General features: G+C 41.5%; 1 protein-coding gene across 1 annotated transcript; it reads right to left on the reverse strand.

Moving 5' to 3' along the window:
* Positions 1-1,461: 1,461 nt before the first annotated feature.
* LOC146606787 (UDP-sugar transporter protein SLC35A5-like) lies at positions 1,462-22,709 on the reverse strand. Its single transcript, XM_085349399.1, has 4 exons — positions 22,600-22,709; positions 21,143-22,446; positions 2,909-3,177; positions 1,462-2,285 (listed from the first exon to the last, which is right to left on the reverse strand). The coding sequence occupies exons 2-4, from the start codon at positions 21,228-21,230 to the stop codon at positions 2,217-2,219; spliced, it is 426 nt and encodes a 141-aa protein (XP_085205525.1). The 5' UTR covers positions 21,231-22,446; positions 22,600-22,709; the 3' UTR covers positions 1,462-2,216.
* Between the last annotated feature and the right edge of the window lie 1,044 nt (positions 22,710-23,753).

Here is a 23,753-nt window from a genome sequence, read left to right on the forward strand (position 1 = left end):
GTTCTTTATCACAACTGATCAAGATGGCAAAAGATTATCTGCTGTGAGGGCCATCCAATTGATTTTGGAAAAGAGAGGGGCTTCGGATGATGATGTTGACAAAGAGGTTTCAGAATATTTCACATTTCTGAAAATTCAGAGTCTGACAGGGACTTTGAAGAAGAGGATGAGGTTGAGCACCATTTAGTAACAAAACGAAGACGAGCACCCCATCTGCTGCCAGCTCCAGGACCAGAACAAGCCCACCAGACAGCAAGTGAAGAAATATGGATGTCAATAACTGGTGAAATTGAATGGTCTTCTTGCCCAAGAAATGAGCCACCCTGCAGAGCTGCTACTGGCCAGGGCCAACACGGCTGACAGTTACTCATGTGCAGGACATCAAGTCTTCATTTGAGCTTTTCATCCCAGATTCCATCCAGAAAATTATTCTGGATTGCAGTAATCTAGAAGGAAGGTGTGTTTTTGGAGAGAGGTGGAAGGAGATGGAACAAATTCATCTAAGAACCCCAAAGGCCTACTTTGGGGTTCTTATCCTTGCAGGAGTTTTCAGGTCCGAAGGGGAATCCACAGAACCCCTGTGGGATGCAGAAACTGGCAAGAACCTTTCCGTGCATCAATGTCTCTGGAAAACTTCCACAAAATTTCCAGGATTATCCGTTTTGATAACCGAGACGACAGACCAGCTCGACGGCAGAGAGACAAGCTAGCTGCCATCAGGACAGTGTGGGATAAGTGTGTGCACCACCTCCCCCTGTTTTACAACCCTGGGCCTAATGTCACCATTGATGAGCAGCTGATCCCATTTAGTTGTGAAACATATTGCTTCACGTGTAAATGTGTTGTGTCTTTCCACTCACTCCACTTGATTATAACTGATTTATTTTTTTTATAACATTTTATAAAAAAAACAAAAAAAAAACGAGAAGCACATTAATTCATAAATGTGATCTAACAAAGGGAAAGGGAAAAAAATTAACCATCTTTGCTGTTCATATGGCTTGTAATTGGGATGAAGTAAACATCTGTTGAGTAATTTAACATAAAATTGTTTGATAGTGTTAATTTGGAAAGCCAAAACTCTAGTGGGTCCACCAGACGCATGAACACTGGCTGAGTAACAAAAATATGAACACCACACAAGGGTTAAAGCTTAGACATCAGACTGCGTTACAGTCTCTCTTCTCTTGGATCTGTATAATGTTAGTGGGTGTGGAACACTGTTATTCAGCAGGTGGGTAAAATATCTAAGAGTTGGCTTAAAGGAACTGATAGGGAGCTAAAACAGCTATCAAGCATGTGCAAAGTAATAGAAGAAAAACATGGAGTTAGAGCAGCTAGTACCCTTTAGGTCTTCCTCCAGAAAACCTCAGTATTTAAATAAATGCACAAATTTATGACAAGACATCAGCGATTGTATTAAATTGCATTACTTGCACAGAAGTAAAACAACTTGCCATTTATTTTACAAGAAAATGCATTTACACGTGAGGATTTTAATGGCACAAACAACAATCTTTAGACAATGTTATTTTACAGTTTAACAAGAAAATATTCAAGCCCCAAGTAAGAGAGGCAGGGAGTTTGTGGTGCTGACAGAAAGTCAGGCATTAGTGGCAATTATGTCAATACCACTTATTCTGGCTCAGAAAATAAACAAATAAAAAAAATAAACTGCCTCTTCCACAGTACAATACAAACTGAATTCATCATAGTGTGGATAAAGATTCAAAATCACCACAATTTCAAACAAATCTATTATCAAAACAATCCTGAAACTGCAGTTTCTGGTCCTTAGACGTCCAGCACCAGCAAGCAGTCAAATAGCAGCATGTACAACAGGAATCATGTAAAGAAATACACTGTCCATAAAAGGAATCCATAATGAATCCAAAAGTATCACTTATTTTCCAACAAACAGCGTTGCTGGTACTTTCCCCCATATGAATGACAGCAGTCATCCACAGACAGGCACGTTTCCAAAATATACACATTTCGCTAATTCTGTTATTAAACACTTTGTTTTTAATACTAGGAGTCTATCATATAATCTATCAACAGTATCTTTCACCGTTTACCTGCTTATCACTGTTCAAATAAATGCTTTCACAGACAATCTGTGACCATGTTCCATCCAGTCAATTGTCCAGTTCGATATCAGCAGCAGGAAAGATGCAGAGTATCCTCTGGATACTTGGGAGTGAGCTCTGTCATTACTACAAGGACTCTTCATCAGAAACACTGTCTGCATTTACCTTTGTCAGGAGATCGAGCTCCTCACTGTCCTGCAACACAAAAAAGAGACAAGGCATCAGAATGAATGAACAAGTGATCAAATCCAGTGGACAAATCTGCAGACATTGAGGCACTGTGCACATCTTTTTTCTGTTTTCAGAAAGTGGAGGGCAGTATTTACTCCCCGAAAAACACCGGGGAAGTACCGTGCATTTTAAAGCCACGGCTGCCAATGGAGAGGGTATTTTTGTTAGTGCTCTCGCAAAGAAACAAACACCTGAAACCTGGCATTTCACCTGAATTACAGGGTTTCTTCAATACAGAACAGGACGCTGGGGATGAAAAGAATTCCAGGATAGTATCCCCACAGACTACTGTATTGTTAAATAGCTTCTTCCATCAAAAAACACTTGACTACTAAAGGAATTCTATGACGTAAGGCTCCAGCATGAGCCTGGATGCTATTTTCATAGCTGGGAATCAGGTTTCCTCTTGCACTCAAGAAATGACATTACAGAGAAACAAGAGCCAAGTTTCCTGCAGAGCACTTGGTATGTGGGCGGGAGTAGAGGAAGTGGATATACATCGGGGTTAGGTGAGCGAAGTTGTGTGAGGAAAAGGAGTGTGTGGGCTTGTGTGCGTGACTACTGAGGATTTGTGGTTTGTCTCCTACCCCTCTTGACCTCTCAAACACCTCCCCGTTGATGACCCGTAGTTTCTCCCGCTGCAGGCTATATTCCAGGTCCTTGGGCCAGCTGGCATTGTAGATAAAGATGGCCAGCAGGACCGTGGGTGCCTGGAGGAAGAAGTCCAGCGAAGGGTGGAAGTCAAAGAGGAAGAGGGAGAGGCCTGTGACCAGAACAGTAGTGAACTGGCCAGTCAGCACATGGAACATGTTGTCTCTGAATTTTAAGATGAAGGCCACGGATAAGCCCAGGGCAGCTAGGGAGAACACAGAAGATTATGAGTTCTTCAAATGCATACTAGAGATAGATAAATGAACTAGTCCAGTTAATAACAAATTACACCCAGCAGCTGGATTAGTGTAACTTAGCACTGATGCCAGAAGCAGGACCAAATACCCACCAGGCTCTGTTCAAAGGCATAAAACAACTCAAGTACCAGCAGCTTACAAGATCACAAGTTAAGATGATTTTGTCTGTAGACGACAGAAATTGTACAAAGTAGTGGTTTTGCATGCTACAGTCTTTTGGAGCCCCCACCCCAACCCCTCCTCTATTTACGCCAGCTTTCATCTGATTGGCTGCCCCTACATCTGAGCTTCTACAAACAGAACCAGGTGCTGCACCACTTCCTCTGCTTATCAATTTGACAGACTTCCTTCAACCCAGCCATGCCTTCCAGCTCATCCTGGAGGACACAGTATTCCCCAAGCCCGCTGAGACCTCCTCCCAGTAGGACATGGCCAAAAACATCTCACCTACCAAGGAGTCCAGGAGGAATCCTGGTTAGATACCTCAACTGTCTTCTTTTGATGAACATATTTTCTCTTCCTCAAGCAACTTATATAATCCACATGGACATGTTTGCATATAATTCAAAGCAGCAAACTAATTAAATTAAATTAAATTAAATTAGAGTGGACATCTCCAGCAACAGAAATGACAGTAGGAGATCTCAGTTCAATCAACATCACACTTATGCCTGCTTGATATTCATCTTCCAGTCATATGCTGTATAAAACAGTATTCAAATGTCCCTCTGATGTGAGAATGATGCACTACAGTGCTGACTGAAGTTATCAATCTTGTGATAGGCAGAAACACCAAAAGTTAAAAATGGAACAGTCAGGTCACTAAACTGCTGAGACTGGAGTGGGGCTGGTGGAAACTGCGGCAGACCAGGGCACTGAAACATAGACAGACAGTTCTTTTGCAATGAAAAACATAAACACCCATGCTCCCGGTAGGTTTCCGCTGTGTCAGCTGTTTACATTATAGGTGCTTATGCAGTAACCATGGTAACCACGGACTCTGAGCGGCTGGATCGACGGAGGTCAGACAACAATTTTACATATATGATCTTCAAACAGGACACAGCCATTATCCGTCCTGGCCTCATATCAAATGTGAACGCAGACTGAGTCTATGTTTGACGTTTGCTTTATATCTAATCTTCCTCTCAAACATTTAAACAGTAGCGAGTCTGCAGCTGAGGGAACACAAACTCAAATTGTCGGAACAGGTTTGCTCGTTTCTTGCGTGTATTCATTTGGTGATTTATTAAATGTGTAACTGTTATTCTAATCTGCTGCTGAGTCTCTTACGCTGATGAAAATGCAGAAAACACAGATCACGAACACCTGTTCAACCAATCACTTTCATTCCACTTTGATCTGCGACAAACTGACGGTTCATCTCTGTTACAGTGTTGCGTTAGACTGCTATATTTTTTTGTTCTTTATGCTGTAGATTTTCACGTCTCTGGAATAGTTGGCAGTAATAAGGATGATCTTCTGTAAAATCATATTGATATGACCCGTGACATATTCGTACATGTCAGTTAGACTAGTCAGCTGGGAAACTGTTAACTCATAGAGCTGAAGATATCGTGGATATGCTGACCTCGCTCCGTGGTGTACAGGGCCGTTTACCCTCATGATTACTATTCACAATAAAAATATTAGCCGAACATCATGAAGTCTGTATGTGTTTCATAGTGTCGAACAACCTTTGTACAGTTAAAGCCAGCAGTTACTACATGACGGAAACACCAACATTATCTCATTTATACGTTTATACGCAGGTCACGCTGATTACTGAACAAAAACCCAAAGATCAGCTCTTAATCAAATTTATTTGCTCTCTCTCCTCCTTAAACATGTTTTTAATGTTAGTTATAATTCAGAATTGGCGACTGAACATCAGGAAATAAAACCCCGATAAATATAACCTCAGTAAAAGAAGTCAGTGTCAGCGGGGGTTATTACAGCTGTGTACCGGGGCCTGCGCTTTGTCAGTGGTAATAACAACTTGATTGCTTGCGAGGCAAACGGGTCTATCCTGGGCAGACATCTCCAAAATCATCGAAGCACTTTTGCAAAGAGGCTGTATCTTGACAAACCGACCAGACATATGAAGATTAAATCACTACATTCTCGCTAAAAAAAATATTAAAACGGTATTTGGTGGCACACAAACAGGGTTTTTCAAAGTTCAGTTCTGTGAGTTTCCACATGCTGGTTGTTGTGTGCTAAAAACAATGGCCACCAGGCCAAAGCAATGGTTTTGACTCGATCAGTGTTAACCCCGCCTCCTGAGTTTGATGGGTGAGGTTGACAGATAAAATTATTTCATGGTGAGACCTGAAGGAGTCAACTGTGCCAAAATGAATTAATTAAATACACAATTAAATAATTATTTAAATGTGGCAATAATTAATTAAAATGTGAAATAAATAAATAAATAAATAAATAAATAATTAAATGTGTCAATAATTAATTAATTACATTTGTTGTAAATATTTATGTAATTAATTATTTCCGATAATTAATTAATTTGTGCATGTAAATGGAGAGTCCTCTTCACACACTGAGGTTAATTATGGAGTTCCACAGGGTTCAGTGCTAGGACCAATTCTGTTTACATTATACATGCTTCCCAGCAAGAGCAGCAGTCATCAGGAACAGAGGAGCTTTTAGACAGAACGCTCTTCCAGTGTAGCAGTAACAATGTGTGCCCTGATTCCCTTGGTAAGAGTTTTGATTGTTTGGACTTCTTTCATATATAATCATTTACTCCATCATGAACAAAACATATTTAATTTGTACCATAAACAGATGGTGAGCCCAGGTCAGGGTGAGGGTGCCGGTAGTGCCGGAGCCACAATAAGAGAAACTAAACAGGATTTGAAAAAGGAGGTGGAGCATCTACAAAAAGTGACATACCAGTTGCGCAAGAGAAAAGTATGTAATGTATGTTCTTGCACTTGTTTTTAGTGTTTTCACTGACCACTGGCCACGGAAAAGGTCAAAATTGTCCTCGGTTTCAATGCCTTGACCAAAATATGTATTCTTTTACATCAGATGGTCAGCTCATCTGAAATATGCAAGGAGTAAAGGTATTAAAGGTAAATGAGTTTAAATACCTGGGGTCATTTTAAGCAAATTGACTTCCATGTCTCCTCAGAAATATTAATATTTAGGTCATTTCTCCAAGATTATAACTTAGAAACTGATGTTTCTGGGGAGGCAGAGACAACCTCTGTCTCTCTTCCACAGCATGTCTTTATCCTGTCTTCCTTCTCTCACCCCAACCGGTCGCAGCAGATGGCCGCCCCTCCCTGAGCCTGGTTCTGCCGGAGGTTTCTTCCTGTTAAAAGGGAGTTTTTCCTTCCCACTGTCGCCAAAGTGCTTGCTCATAGGGGGTCATATGATTGTTGGGTTTTTCTCTGTATCTATGAAGCGCCTTGAGGCGACTTTTGTTGTGATTTGGCGCTATATAAATAAAATTGAATTGAATTGAATTGAATCCAGTTATAGAATGTTGAAATTAAGCCTTTGTTACCACTTTTTTTCCCTCCACCATTAACTCCTCTAAATTAGTTAACTGGGGAAGGTTGAGAGACTGATTTTGCATGGAAGAAATGAAGCTTCAAATCTGTAAATGCTTAAAGAAGTGTTTTTGGAGGATTTGAAATTTTGAGGCTAAATCCTCAAATGGAACCATTATTCCATCACAAAAAAGATCACCCACTTTCCTAACACCTTTTTCTGCCCAACCCTGGAACCCTGCGTCCATATTTCCTGGTGCAAATAAGGCATTTTCCCCAAATAGGACTAAAATGAGAGAGATTATTCTTAATATTCAAAATTTCTTTTATTGTAAACCAAACTTCAATCATATTTCGGACTATAGGATTATTTGTTTCTTTCTTTAATTGTTTTGGCTGTGCAGAGTATAAGTACAAGTTTAATGGCATTTTAAGAGAATTTGCTTCCATGAAAAATAAAACATTATTGTCCTTAGATGAATAGCCAGATAGTACCAGTAAAAGTTGGGGCATTTCAACCCCCCTGTATCAAAGGCAAGATACAACAAAGACAAACAAATGCGGGGATGCTTCTTGTTCCAAATAAACTCTCTGATTAATGACGCTAGTTTGGTAAACAATCCAGCAGGAGGAGCCAGTGGGACATTCTGAAACATATACAAGAGTTTAGGTAATACATTTATTTTAAGAACACTTATAGATAGTGGTAAACTTATCCAACGCTCCAGATCTTTGGAAATTTTCTGTAGAATTGTATTATATTTAAGTACCACCACATCTTTTATTTTAATGCCTAGATGAGTGAATTCAGAATTAACAGTAAAGCTCTTGTTTAAGTAACATTAATGATGATTTTGTTACATTTACTTTATACCCTGAGAAGGCCCCAAACTGGTCTATTAAATCCTTTACAGCAGACACAGAAGTTTTTAGTTGCTTTAAAAATAATATGACATCATCAGCAAATAACGCAATTCTATGCTCCTTTCTACCAATCTTAACACCTTGTATTTGTCCACTGGTTCTAACCGCTATTGCCAGAGGTTCAATAGCTAAAAGGAATAAAAGTGGAGATAATGGTGAATCCTGCGGGCACCCTCATTGTTGCATTCTGAATTATATAGCGTTTCATAAAAAACTTTAAATGCATTGTTTATCTCGATTGGGTCTATTATGATATTTCCATTTGAAGTTTCAAGTTTGGTAATTGCCCTTTCAGATTGCTGCTGTTTTATACGCTAAGCCAGGAGTTTGCTGGGTTTTTCACCTTGGTCATAGGATTGTTACTTTAATCTCAATAAATGTACAGCTGCTTTTTTGCTTGTCATTTCGTTATATTGCGTTCTCAATAGTAATAATTCTTTGACATTGTCCTCCTTATTCTGGCCTGATTGAAAGCTGGTCTCTTCTAACATTTTTATTTTTTTATTCCAGATATTTTATCTTTTGGTTTCGTTCTCTTGTTTTCTTACTAGTATAGCTTATAATTTGCCCTCTTAAGTATGCCTTGAAGGCGTCCCATCTCACACTTGCCGATGTTTGATTTGAATTGTGCTCAAAGTATTCATTAATTTGCTTGCCTAAAACTCAAGAAACTGTTTGTCTTGCATCCACTTCAATTGAAACCTCCATTCAATTCGAGTTTTAATCAGTTTTGACTCTATGAAAGTCAAAGTAACGGCTGCATGGTCAGATATTATTATTTCCTTATACTGTATACTATATCTTTTGTATAAGGAGCCAGCTCAGTTGATACCAAAAAGTAGTCTATTCTGGAATACACTTTGTGTGTACCTGACCAGCAAGAATATTGTAATTTGGTTGGATTTTGATCGCGCCATATGTCGGTTATATTGAACTCCTTCATAAATTGTTTGATCACCTTTAGTGTTCTATTGTAAGTGTTATCCATGCCTGACGATTTATCCTTCTGTGGGTTCAAAGCAAATTGCAATCCCCAGCAATTATACATTTACCTTGTAAATCTGAAATTTTAAGAAATAAATTGCTATAAAAATGTGGATTATCTTCATTTGGGCCATAAGTATTAATTAAATTTAGTCTAGTAGATAGTAGGTTACCTTGTAGTATTAAAAAAAAACGTCCATTAGAATCCTGAAGCACATGCTCAACATGAAAAGGTATGGATTTGTGTATCATTATCATAACGCCCCTAGAATTGGAGGAGTAAGGAGGTGATAAAATTTGACCTGGCCATCTGTGTTTGATTCTATTTGTCTCACTGCCTAGCATATGAGTTTCTTGTAGAAACACAATTTTGGCTTTCAATTTCTTGATCCTACTAATGGCTTGTTTTATTTTTACTAACTTGGGTTTCAACCCAGCCCACGACCACCACTGCGACTACTACAACAACCAGAGCAACTACAATGACAACCAGAAAACCCACCACAAAAAGGCCGCTGATCCATAACTCATTTCACCATCATTTTTTATGTGTACAAAGAAAAGTTTACCACGACACCAGCTCAAGACCAAATCATTCTCACAATGTTTGAATCAGTGAAGAAAATGAAAAATAATATCTGCTTTTGTGCGCTGGTGTTGACTAACGAGTATGAAGACAAGTATGAGCCTAGCAAGCCAACAGCAAGCAATCCAGAGGAGTCAGAAGTCATCACTGTTATCACTCCTACCAGGAAGGGAAAGCACGATAAGCATGACAAGAAGAAGAAACCGAATGACAAGGGTGCCAAGAAAGCCGACAGAAGAGGAAAGCCAGGAAAGGAGGGAAAGATTGGGGGAAAGAAAAATGGAAAGAAGGCGTCAAAGTGGACTATCCAAAGCCCACTAAAAAGCCAACGCCACCACCAAAGGGTGCCCTTGCCTCCTTTCTGGATTACTTTGAAAACAGGAGGCGGCTGCTGGTGAGACGTAATAGCATGACATAATATTGACAGTTCATAAGAGGCTCTTTCACCTGGCAAAACTCCAGGCTTCGAGCTTTGGCCAGAGGGAAATGTCAGTACTCAGAGCACCATCGCTAAGTGTGAGGACAGGTTTAACATTTTGGCCAAAGTGCTTATTTGATTTCTTGCCAAAATACAGATGAATTCAAATGTCAGACTATGGGCATCTGGAACAGTTGCTTATTAGCCTATTATATTTCAAACACAGCCACTTCCTGATAAGCAGATAGCATGGACTTCTCTGCACCCAGCCAAAAAATGGCTCCAACAGATGAAGCATGATATGTGATTTAATTTCTGATTTAGCATTACCTCAGTAATTAATTGATGTTGCCTCCTTTCTGTAATAATCTAAATATCTCCTCAGTAATTAACTGAGTTTTCTGTCAAATACAACTATCAGCCAGCTTTATGCTAAGCTAACTGGCCAATAGCTGTAACTTAATATATTTCCCAAACAAACTCGAGAATGGGATCAATCTCTTCATCCTACTTGCAGCAAGGAAGCAAATAAGCAAAATTCCCTAAAATCTCAAACAGTTTCTTTAAAGAAAGACATCAGCACTACAGTAATGAATGCAGCTATAAGAGAAATTAAAAGACACAGCCATCAGTGATCCAACAGACGTGCCTGCCAAACTCATTAGTCAAACATGAAATTAGTGCTTTTTTTTCTGGACTTCAAATTTTGATCAACTGGATAGGTTTCGAGTTGGGAAGTTGAGCATTACACCATTCTGAATCACTGAGCAGCTGACAGTGTGGAGCAGAAGGAAGTGACCTAAAGTTGGTGCGGCTCCAATAAGGAAAGACTTTGTTTTCCAAGACAGAGTACTGAAATGTTCTAAAGACTCACATCAGGACAAATAATTTATTGTTGATTAATTTTAAACTAGTCAACAAACAGGTAAGCACCTCTGTACAATTTATTGTACAGTGTCACTTTGTGATGGCATGCCACACATGGTAAGCTCCACACCTCACCACCCGCTGTTCACTTTAGTTTAATTTACAGTCACTACTTTAAAATATTCTACTTATTGTTCAATATCGTTTCTTTATTAAATGTATTCATTTTTCCATCACACCTTCCAATGTTTATATGGCGTGCACACATATTAACCTTGCAAGGTCAAAGTTCTGTTTTATGTTATATTAATACATCTTTCTTTGTTTGAGTTACCTGGGGGTTGGTGTCTCCTCCTGTCTGGCAAAAGGTGTGGCAAAGGGCTGGGAGACCTGAAGTACTACTGACAGCCTAATTGGATTGCACCACATGCTTCATTGCCTGGGGGGTGTTTCATGTTTGTTTAAATGTTTTGTATTAGTTGGTTATATGGCAGCCATCTTATTTTCCCCCGTGTGTGTCATTTGGTTTAGCTAAACCAGTATTTAAGTCCCCCTGTGTGTCATTTCAGCAGGTCAGTTTGTCATATGTTTGTTTGAGGTTCTGTTAATTATTATCTTGAGTAGTGATGGTGAGATGAAGCCTCATGATGAACTGAAGCTTTCCATCCAATTGGTCGACTCATGGTTCGAAGCATTGTGATGATTCATTTGCTCTACTGCGCCATCAAGTGGACAATTCAAGTGAAGCGGGCTCTTTGATTATAATGATGTGTAAACCTTATGTACATCTGGATAATGACAAAAACTAGTGTTTGGTGCTTCACTTTTTAATAAACTAAAAGACAGAAATCAGATTATAGGATGTGTAGTGTTGTTTATTTATATTTTGGTGTTTATCATTTGTGATATTTATTACTGTGTGCATACTTTATTAGGAGAGACAAAATTAAAAAAAAACAAAACATCTCTTCCTTGCTGGTTCCATCGAAGAAGAAATGCACAAGTAACTATGTAGCACGTACGTAATCCAATTCCACAACACGGTGTGATGGGGAATCAGCTGTTTTCCTGCCCATGTTATTTCGAATCTGGCGCGAACCGGTGAACCAGTCCCTGAATCAGTCACGTGGTACGGACTGCCCGCGAGGCCTCGAACGTCACTGCCTACGTAATCAAAGCAAGCCTCGATACGCGCTTCAGAAAAACGCCCCCGCGATTACCCGACGCACGATTCGAAGCTTCGACACACAGGACACATCACTAATCTTGAGTTTATTGAGTTGACCTCTTTTATTGGTCTGCCTGTTTAAGTTTTGGCTTTGTTAAATATATATTTTCATATTTTTGGGTCAATAAAACCCATTTTTTGAATTAAAACCACCTGTGTCCTTTATGCTTTACTGCTTGGTCCCTGACAATTGGTGGCAGCAGTGGGATCATCCAGTATTGGACACAGGTCTTTTTTTTTTTCTTTCTTCTGTTTTCCCCATGAGGAAGAAGAATGCATCGTGGTGGCAAGAATGAAAAGAAAAAGGGATCTGCTCAGCAAACCTGCGAAGAGGAGGAAAATGGAGCCTCAGGAGTCACTGAAGTTGTGGAGAGAGTGGAAAAGGAGCCTACTTTGTCTGATCTAGTCAATATGCTACATGCTCACATGGAACAACAGGATGTCCGGGATGCAAAACAGAGTGAGTTAAATGCACGACAAGAACAGCGATTTAAAGCCTTTCAACATCAGTTTAGACTTCTGCAGTCAGAAATCCAAGTCAGAACAGCACCATCAGATTCTGCAGAAGCTCGCTCTGAATCATTAGAGTTTGATATTCATCCTTCTTCCTCTGCTCAGCAGGCCCAGGCTGAACCAGTTATGACTAATTCCAATCCAGCCATTTCACCAGCATTTCAGTTTCCCCTACAAATAGAGGGCAGATTGGAAAGATTAACTGAAGCTGATGATATTGAACATTTCCTGATCACATTTGAACGTATGGCTACAGCTTATCGATGGCAGAAATCAGATTGGGTTTTTCATTTGATACCCTTGCTTACTGGTAAAGCTAGAGGTGCCTATGTTCACATGGACATTGATGATTCATTAGACTATGATAAAGTGAAATCAGCTATTCTGCCAAAATATGACATTAACCCTGAAACATATAGGCAAAGATTCAGATCCCTGGACGTTCAACCAGATGAAAGCCCTCGTGAGCTATATGCGAGACTGAAGGAGCTTTATGGGAAATGGATCCAGCCAAAGGGTAAAACTATTCATGACATTGGTGAAACTATAATCTTGGAGCAGTTTCTCAGAATGTTATCTCCTGAGCTTCAGGTTTGGATCAGAGAACACAACCCTGGTTCAGCAATGGAAGCGGCTCGGTTAGCTGATGTTTTTGTTGCTGCCAGAAAGAAGGGGCAAGCATGGAGCCATAATGCATGGAAGGCATCGAGGGACACCCGGAAGATATCTCAGCAAAACCATCTGGATTCAGCAAATACAAGCACCAGTAAGACCTCTCAGTCTATCACTAGACCACCAAAGGCCTCTGGTAAGAAGCTCATTTGTTATCTTTGTGGATTAGAGGGCCATACAAAACCTATGTGCCCAAGAAATTCTGCTAAAATGGTGCAAATGTGCTTTGCCCCTCGTTCTAATGCTGATCCTGAGCAGGAGAGTGACAAATCCATCAAAATGAGTCAGATTGAAGTGAATGGGGTTCTACTCAATGCCCTTCTTGACTCTGGCAGTTCTCGGTCTCTTATTCACTCAGATTTTGCCCCACCTAATATTGTTCGCACCAGTGATACAATTTCAATCTGTTTTGTCCATGGAGATGAGAAAAGATATCCGACAGCTGACATCTACATTAAAGTTCAGGACCAGATGTATCTGCTGAATGTGGGTGTTGTGAACAGTTTGCCTTACTCTGTCGTGTTAGGGCGTGACCTTCCTGTGCTTTTTGATTTGTTGGAGTCTGAGCAGACTGAGGAGTGTAATGTAGCTGTTACCAGAGCTCAGGCTAAGCAAGTCAGTACCCACTCTGAGATCCTGAGTGCCCTGCCTTTTTTTAATGAGGAGTTTGAGACAACTGTGGTGAAGCCACGGAAGACCCGCAGACAAAGAAGGCAGGAGAAATTCAAATTTTCACCTGTGGATACACTAACAGACGCCGAGCCAACACCGTCACCCCTAGGGTTTAATATTCCAACTGAAATTGCTGAACTCCAAAAATCTGATCAATCTTTAATATCTCTTTTCCGGAAGGCCAAAGAAAAGGAAGCTGGAGTGGAGCAGGTTCTTAACAGTGAGTACATCTTGCAAAATGACATTCTCTATCGTCAGCAGGGGTCGGTGCTGCAGCTGGTGGTTCCCCAGAAGGTTAGAAACGCCATTCTCACCTTAGGGCATTCTATTCCGTGGGCTGGCCACCTTGGTAAACACAAGACCACAGCTCGCATCAAACATCATTTCTACTGGCCTGGTCTTAGCAAAGATGTGGCTCAGTTTTGTAAAAGTTGCCCACAGTGTCAGATAACATCTGCTAAAATCCCCCATAGAGCTCCACTCCAACCTCTCCCTGTCATCGGCACTCCTTTTGAGCGTCTTGGAATGGATGAATAGGGCCTGTTGAGAGGAGCAAAGCAGGAAATCGTTACATGCTTGTTGTAACAGATTATGCCACAAAATATCCTGAGGTGTTCCCTTTAAAATCTATAAAGGCCAAGCCCATTGCATTTTGTTTAGTGCAGTTCTTTGCACGAGAAATACTAACTGATCAAGGCACTAACTTCATGTCTACTTTGTTAAAGCAAGTTTATCAGTTGTTGGGTATCCGGAGTCTGAGAACTTCACCATACCACCCTCAAACTGATGGGCTGACAGAACGGTTTAACCAGACATTGAAACAGATGCTCAGGAAGTTTGTCAACGACAGTGGTAACGATTGGGATCAATGGCTGCCATATCTACTCTTTGCTTATAGAGAAGTCCCCCAAGCCTCCACAGGTTTTTCACCTTTTGAGCTGTTGTATGGTTATGAGGTTTGCGGCCCTCTAACTCTGTTAAAGGAGATCTGGGAGGGAGACAAGGCGGAGGAGGGACCCAAGAACATTTTGTCTTATGTCATTCAGATGAGAGAACGGTTGGAGAAAATGAGTGAACTTGCTCAATCACATATGGTGGAGGCCCAGCAGCAGCAGAAGTCTTGGTATGATAAATCTGCTCGTCAGCGTGCGTTTGAGCCAGGACAAAAGGTGCTCGTGCTCCTCCCCAGTGACAACAACAAATTGTTGGCAAAGTGGCAGGGGCCATTTGAAGTCATGAGGAAGCTGGGACCCACCACATATGAGGTGTCCACCCCAGGGCAGTTGCGCTCAAGCAAGGTCTTGCATATAAACCTTCTGAAGGAGTGGGTGGAGCGTATTGAACACAAGGCAGATGCAATGCTCATACGGCGAGTGCCTGAAGAAGATGAAGCAGATGAGCAATATCTACCACCTGCTGGCTCTCTGGATTATGATCTCAGCCATCTCCCAGAGGACAAGCAGCAGCAGGTGAGAGAAATGTGTAAATCAGCAGTCTTTCAAGAGAATCCAGGGAGAACTGACATTGTCGAACATGATATTGTGGTACGAGAAGGTGCCTCTGTGAGACGATTAAGTTACAGGATCCCGGAACGTCTGCTGCCTTCATTGAAGAAGGAAATTGATTTGATGTTATCCCTAGGGATCATCGAAAGATCTAAGAGTGAATGGTGCAACCCTGTGGTCTTGGTACCCAAAAAGGATGAGAGTATGAGGTTCTGCATTGATTTCAGGTACCTGAACTCCATATCCATGTTTGACTCCTACCCGACACCAAGAATTGATGATCTACTTGAACGTCTGGGAAAAGCAAGGTACCTGACCACAATAGATCTGTGTAAGGGTTACTGGCAGGTCCCACTCACTCAACGGTCCAGAGAGTTCACAGCATTCAGAACACCATGGGGGCTTTTCCAATTTACAGTCTTACCATTTGGACTACATGGAGCTCCAGCAAATTTCCAACGGCTGATGGATCAGGTATTACATGACTGCTCTGACTTTGCTGCTGCTTACTTGGATGATATTGTTATCCACAGCAACACCTGGTGTCTCCTCCTGTCTGGCAAAAGGTGTGGCAAAGGGCTGGGAGACCTGAAGTACTACTGACAGCCTAATTGGATTGCACCACATGCTTCATTGCCTGGGAGGTCTTTGACCAACTCCACCATGAAAATCGACCACACATACGCACACACAGATAGGTGTGGGTGTGTTTGTCTCAGGTGTCCAACTCCAGGTTGTGATGGATCAGGCCACATCACTGGAAACTATGCTTCACATTGCAGGTGAGAGTTTGCCTCTCTAATCACATATTCGTTACAGACTACATCAGTTACTCAGTGTATTTATGTCACACTTTGGCAATAATAAAAAAAAAAGTCTGTGTGTAGAGTGTGTAGACTTATTTTCTTGGTCCCTACTGCTTACACAGTCCACCAGTCTCACTAAGACAGAAGCTGACATTGAGTGACAAACATTAAGCTAACAGAATATAATGTTCACATAAACTCACTGTAAATGTACTGAGTCCTTGTAAACTGTTAAAATGCACATTAAACAGAATCAGCCTCACCCATATTAGCTTACATGTTTCAAAATATACAAATGACTTTTTTACTTTTTGAGATCATTCTTTTAAAGAATTTTATTTAGCCCATGTTTAAGCAAAGCTTTGTCTTTTCTGTGTGGTCCACTTTCTTCCTCTGTGCCAGTTTGTCTGGATGCCCCCGAGCCAAGAAAAGTAGAGTCAAATCAACTCCTACCAAGGATGACAAAGAAGATTCTGAGCTGCTCAGGTTGGCAACAATAGCTCATTAGCACTGGGTGTGTGTTTGCCAGATTATAATTTGGTTTACTTTGGCTCAAAAGAAATGTATCATAGATATTAAGTATCAGAAGATGAATTATGATGATTCAGATGAATGATGGAGTTTTAGTTCTTACACCACCTTCAGGGCTGTCACAGGACAGCACACTGACCCTGTGAAGAGGACAATCCATCCATCTTCATCCGCTTTATCCGAGGCCGGGTCGTGGGGGCAGCAGCCTAAGCAAAGAGGCCCAGACCTCCCTCTCCCCAGCCACCTCCTCCAGCTTATCCAGGGGAACACCAAGGCGTTCCCAGGCCAGCCAAGAGATATAATCTCTCCAGCGTGTCCTGGGTCTGCCCCGGGGCCTCCTCCCGGTGGGACATGCCTGGAACACCTCACCCAGGAGGCGCCCAGGGGCATCCTTGTCAGATGCCCGAACGACCTCAGCTGGCTCCTTTCGATGTGGAGCAGTAGCTGCTCTACTCTGAGCCCCTCCCGGATGGCCGAACCTCTCACCCGATCTCTAAGGGAGAGGCCAGCCACCCTTCGGAGGAAGCTCATTTCTGCCGCTTGTATCCGCGATCTCATTCTTTGGGTCACTACCCACAGCTCGTGGCCATAGGTGAGGGTAGGGACGTAGATCGACCGGTAAATTGAGAGCTTCGCTTTTACACTCAGCTCCCTCTTCACCACGACGAACCGGTGCAGCGTCTGCATTACTGCAGCCCCAATCCGTCTGTCGATCTCCGGCTCCCTTCTCCCATCACTCGCGATAATACAAAGAATCTTGAGGTAACGGTTGTTATGATTTAGCACTGTATGATTAAAATTTAATTCAATTGAAAATACCAAGATGTACTGTCCCCACTGCTCTTCTGGGGCTACGTCCACACCTACGTGCGTATTTTTGAAACAGATATTTTCAGTTTTCTTTTTTTTTACTTTAAATCCCATCCACACATGCAGTTTTGAAAAATATCTCCATCTACATGTAAACGCAAAAAATAAAGTCAAACGCTGTCAAGAACATGGCAAATCCTAACCGTATAGAAATGTTGGCCAATCAGAAGTCTAGAAGCTTAAACAGGGTTTTGTGCCCTCACAAAACCTTAAGTACTTCTGAAAAGTTTTTGTGTTTTTTCTGGAAACACAGCTAATTTTGTGTTACTTTTCAAGCTTCTGTATCATTTCAAATGTTAAAAAGTAAAGACAGTATTTTGAATTTTGTCTCACTGGCTCTCTTGGCCAGAGTTTATTCAATTAAGAAAGAAACTGAAAATTTTACATTAGTCTGAGTGATTCATAATCATAAGTCACAGTGCTGTGAAATATGGCTAGTGTAGACTCAAAACTCAAAAATGGACAAAATCCATGCAGAATACATGATTTAATTATGTATTCAAACCCAACGACAGCGTTGGCATCAGGATTTGGGTTGTGAAAGTGTCTGTGCTGAATGTAGTGATGGGACGTTCTGTATCGAGGCTTCGGAGCGTGTGTCGAGTAATGGAGGGGGCGTTTCCGCGAAGCGCGTATCGAGGCTTGCTTCATTTATGGGAGGAGCTGAAAATGATGACGTCCGAAGCCTCGCTGCCCGGCTGTACCACGTGACTGGTTCATGAAGCGGTTCGAACTTTGCCGCGAGATATGACAGCGATATAAACCCCTCAGACTCCATTCAAAATGTGGGTGTTTGATGGAGAGTTGCGGTTAGTGAGAGTTAGAGACAGTTTGGAGAGAGTTTGGAGGGTTAGGAGAGTGAGGAGAGAAAGTCAGGAGAGAATCGAGCCAGCTAAGAAGAGGAGGATGTCCTCCCCTGTGTGGGAACATTTTGATCTTATTCCTCCCAACAAGGTATGTAAATTTCTACAGAAGATGTATTTTCATGATACTGATGGTGCAATACAATTTATGTTAAGCTGTCGTTACTTTTGTACAAGGTGAAGTGTTTGCTATGTGCCAGGGAGCTGGGATATAACAACAACACCTCATCCATGCTTAGGCACTACAGAGCTTTGCATGAGAATAAGGGGAACACCGATTGTGGAGCAAGACCAGCTGAGCCATCAAATGCCAGGATAATATAGCATGCAGTAATGTTACTAAATGATATAACAATATTATACAACTGTTATAAGTTACGTGTGTGATATTTATATTTGTGCTTTATCTTTATTGTCTTTCCTCAGGAGAACAATCTCAAATAGAAGAAGACCTGGTCAGCATGGTGATTGAGGACTCACAGCCATTTAGCATTGTGGAGGACAAAGGATTTAAAAGATTTGTTAAATCATTAAATCCTAGCTATGTTCTCCCCACTAAAAAGGTCGTAAAAGCAGTGAAAATTTAGATTTTACAGAATAAAATGTGAACAGGCAGGACTGAGGCTCAGTGTGTAGCTGTCCATACCTCAACGTTACAAAAGCACAACTACTGTCCACACCTCACCTCACAGTAAATGATCATTTCCATTTCAAGCATTTCCAAATGATCATTTTCCATACTGCCACTATAAATATACACAGTATACTGCCATCACTACAATATACATGTTTTACACACTCCTTTTGTTGTTGACATTTACAGGCTGTGTGCAAAATGCCACACTCTTCAAATTCATGCCAGCTATTATTTTTACGTCCAGTAGGTGTCCTGCTAGAGCAAATGAAGCTTCATGAAGCTTCGCGTTGGGGTGAACCAATTGGATGAAAAGCTTCAGTGCTTCATGGGGCTTCATCTGCCCATCACTAGCTGAATGTAGAAGCCACGTCCAAAGTTCACTCTGACGCCTCTGTCTTTGTAAATGGAGGGACAGTAACTGTGTTTTGATATGTAAGCGTGTAAGAACTGTAGATTGTAAGATTAACAGCAACAGTATTTTGTCTATATCCACCATTGTTGAAATTCATCTCATGTAAACAATAATGTGGCGCACACCTTTGACATTGCGTGACTAAATCTCAGTTTTCCTTGTCCACATGTAAATGCAAAAAATCTCCACCCTGGCAGGAGTTTTTAAAAATCTCAGTTTTCAGTGATCCAAAATGCTGTTTACGTGTGGACAAAAGGTCCAAACACATAGAAAAAGCTGCGTTTAAAAAAAAAAAAAAAAAAAAAAAAAGAAAGAAAAAAGAACCATCTACATGTGGACCTAGCCTGGATAGACCTCAACCTTCTAAGCCAGTTCATTAAGAGCGGATACAGATATCGTTTCAGGAGTGAAATGAGTGGAATAACCCTCAGCCACTCCTGTACAAGGATGTCATGAAACTATACACCAGGAGTGAGCAAGACATCAGTTAACTGTAGGTGATCCAAACCAAAGGGATGAAGTTCACAGAAGGTGCGATAGCATACGTGTAGCACAGCTCCAGGTACATAGGTACCCAACAGGCCAATGGGGACCATCATGAAGAAGCAAGAAGGTCAGTCACAGCCAAATATATCTATGCCCAGGATAGAGTCACAGTAAGATCCAAAAAGTAAGAGAGACACATTAAAAACAAGATCAATAGTAGGATTAAGGTTAGAGCTATTAATACATACATACGCTATGCAGATAACACCCAACTTTATCTATCATCCATAACACACACCAATTATTTAAACTGCAGGAAGGTCATAAAGACCTGGATGGCCTCTATTTTTCTGCTTCTAAATTCAGATAAAACTGAGGTTATTGTATTCAGCCCTGAACATTTTAGAAATACTGTATCTAACCAGATTCTTACTCTGGATGGCATTACCTTGGCCTCCAGTAACACTGTGAGGAACATTGGAGTCATTTTTGACCAGGATATGTCCTTCCATACCCATATTAAACAAATATGTAGGACTGCTTTATTTGTACTATATCTCTAAAATTAGAAATATCCTGTCTCAGGGTGATGCTGAAAAACTAATTCATGCATGTTTTACTTCCAGGCTGGACTACTGTAATTCATTATTATCAGGATGTCCTAAAAACTCCCTGAAAAGCCTTCAGTTAATCCAAAATGCTGCAGCAAGAGTACTGACAGGGACTAGAAAGAGAGAGCAGATTTATCCTATATTGGCTCCTCTTCATTGGCTCCTCACATAAAGGTATTTAATAATCAGGCCCCATCTTATCTTAATGACCTTGTAGTACCATATCACCCATTTAGAGCCTCACCTTGAGGCAACAGTTGTTGCCTCAAGGTGAGGCAATCAGAGGCAATAGGTCTTATGAAGTAATGAGTTCAAATTTGGAATTATAAAAAAAATATTTTCAGAAAAGGTCAGGTGTAATAGTAGTTGTTTACAGGGAGTTGTATTTTTTTTTTTTTTTTTTTAAAAACTGGAACTCTGTCATGGTTTAGTGGTACATTTCAGCCAGTAGGGTTGGAGATCTGGTCTCTTCCAAGTTAGATGTGCCTGGAACATTTCCAAAAGGAGGTGCCCAGGCTCTTTTTCACACGCAGAAACAGCTTTCTTCTGAAATCTTTCTGGATGTCTGAGCTCCCTAACCTTCTTCTAAAGCCGAACCCAGCCATCCTACAGAGAAAACTCTTGTGATGTAGAGGGACTGGTAAATTGAATGCTTTGCCTTTCAGCTCAGCTTCCTCTTCACTATGGCAATCCAGTACAATGCTCACATTACAGTTGATGCCACACCAATCTGCCAGTCCAACCTGTACTCCGTTACTCATTACTCATGAATAAGACACTTGAACTCCCTTGATTAAGGAGGCCTCTCACCTCTGACCCAGAGAGACCATTCCACTCTTTTTCTGGCAAAGAACCATGGCCTCAGACTCTTGGGTGTGCTGACTCTCATCCCAGACATTTCACACTCTGTTGCAAACTGCACCAGTGCATGCTGAAGATTGCGCTCTACTCTTCCACACCCTTCTCAACCTGGAAATGCCTTGCAATCCTGTCAATATAAATCAAGAATGTTAGAGACAAGGGGTTGAATCCAACACCTGCTGAAAACATGCTTAGATTTGTTACATTTGTTTGTTAAATTTGACAGCCCCACAATGTCAGTGTCAATGTTGAGATGCGAGGGTGAATCTCATCCAAACATGGTGCTCACACCCATGATTCTACAATTGTCAAAGCCACAGCCCTTTTGGTGCTCTGATACTGCTCTACTGCTTCACAACACCCCTGGTCCCACTGCCGTGACAGGTACAGATGAGCTGGATTCCTCCGAATTGGTCCTGAACATGGCCCATTATGACTTTATTTACCCCACCCTCCCCTGGGATGGGACTCACTCACTCACTCACTCACTGCACAGATTTCCAATAACATTGTGGGCACTGAAGTCTCTATAGAGAAACATTGCACCCAACCACAGTGCTTGCACCCATGGGTGGTGGATCCACAGGGTGGCAAAACTATGTTATTTTTGTGTGCTGTGCCCGAACAGGCCCCATGGACCCAGGGCTGGATCCAATGGTGGGCCACAATTTAAGGTTAACCAGCCCCAAGAACTCAGTTCCATGAGGGTTTTTTGAATTGTTCTTTGACAAATAATAAAGGTGGCCATGCAAAATATTTACAATAAAGCTCATTTGAAATGTACAAATTCTATTTTTGCTGTATTTTCATGTATGTTTGTACATTTAAATAAAAACCTATTTTCCATTTCCCTGGCAAAATCTGAAAAAGTGAGGGGTTGCTCAAGGTGTGTGTGTGTGTGTGTGTGTCTCCCTTCTCATCCATGTCCACTATTTCAGCCTTGTGTGAGAATGTAAGAGCTCTTGATCCTCATCAGCTGCTTCTCTCAGTCTGTCAGGTTGTCCCAGAGCATCAGCCAACAAGAAAAGAGCCAAGTTCCCTGGAGATGAGTATATCACTGCAAAGTTCAGAGCCAGTGATGGTAAGAAACCCTGATTATGCTGCCCTCACGACACGTGACCCTGTGAGGTTAGACAGCTAGCGAACAAATAGAAGAGGTCTTCCACACAAGGCTTGACTTTCTTGTTTTTATTGAAGATCCTTTTAAAGCCTTATGTCTCTCAAGGCTTCTCCTTGCTATTTCTTATTTGTAACTGAAACACAGAAAATAAAAATAAGTTGCTAGCTAATACACATCTTAATAACAACTTGCCGATTAGCCTAGCTTAACATGTACATTACATCAGCATACAGTTCGCTCCATGTAAACACATATAACGACTGTCTCTACACATGTCAATACTCACAAAGACGAACGTTTTCCGAGGTGCGAACGTGTAGAGCACTCTTAGTGTGAACATGAACTAGTCCCTATTTAATAACTGCCGGAGCACTTTTCACGACATCATAAACGAAAGGGTACATCAAAGATAGGTTAGTGAACAGGACGCTCCCTCGCTCCATTTCCGCACATAGGATACAAAGATCTCTTGTGGAAATGATGTCTCACTCTGAGCTTATTTATCACTCTGCTTATGTGGCTCAATCAGCACACACACCAACCGCTGACCTTTGACTCAAGGGCATAACACTCGCCGCTTGATATACACACATTATATCACAATAAACATCAATACAACATATTCAAACATCATCTAGCATTGAAGAATATTCATTCAGTCTCTGCAAGCAAAACAATCTCTGAAACTGGTCTGAGAAACATTTTAACAGTCCCATCTTTTACAGTCCGCACTTCCACTTTTCGGACCTTCTTGTCGCTGCTGGGGAATGTTTTTACTATTAGTCCCATGGGCCATTCGTTCCTGCTGGCTTGGGAGTCCTTTAGCAGGACCACATCTCCTATTTTGACATTAGGTCTAGTCTCTGTCCATTTTGCACGACCTTGTAAGGTGGATAAATACTCTCCCTTCCACCTTTTCCAAAAAGTGTCAGCGAGGAGTTGAACATGTTTCCATTGTTTCCCAAACAGCTGCCCTGATGAGAAGTTCCCAAGTGGGGCGGACACAGCACTCATCTTCTGCGTTAGTAGCACTGCTGGAGTGAGTACTGCAGGACTGTCAGGGTCGGTGGATATGGGGACAAGAGGCCTTGCATTAATAATTGCCATCACCTCGGCCATGAAGGTGCACAACACTTCATGAGTAAGGCGTGTTTGTTCAGTTCGTAGCAACATTGCATCCAGAATCCGCCTGGCGACGCCTATAAGGCGCTCCCACGAGCCTCCCATATGAGACGCATGAGGGGGATTGAAAGTCCAAACGCACCCTCTCTCTTGCAGGTACTTTCCTACTGCTTTGTTTCCTGAGTTTAGGTCTAATTCCTTACAAGCGCCCACAAAATTCGTGCCTCTGTCCGAGCGCAGAAACTTGGCTGGGCCCCGAATAGAGAAGAGCCTTCTTAATGCATTGATAAAACTATCAGCAGACATAGTCTCTATCAG

This window comes from Diplotaxodon limnothrissa, unplaced genomic scaffold (genome assembly GCF_057381915.1).
Source record: "Diplotaxodon limnothrissa isolate DT_005_m unplaced genomic scaffold, D_limnothrissa_male_GT1.1 unmapped_scaffold_7, whole genome shotgun sequence".
Lineage (NCBI taxonomy): Eukaryota > Metazoa > Chordata > Actinopteri > Cichliformes > Cichlidae > Diplotaxodon > Diplotaxodon limnothrissa.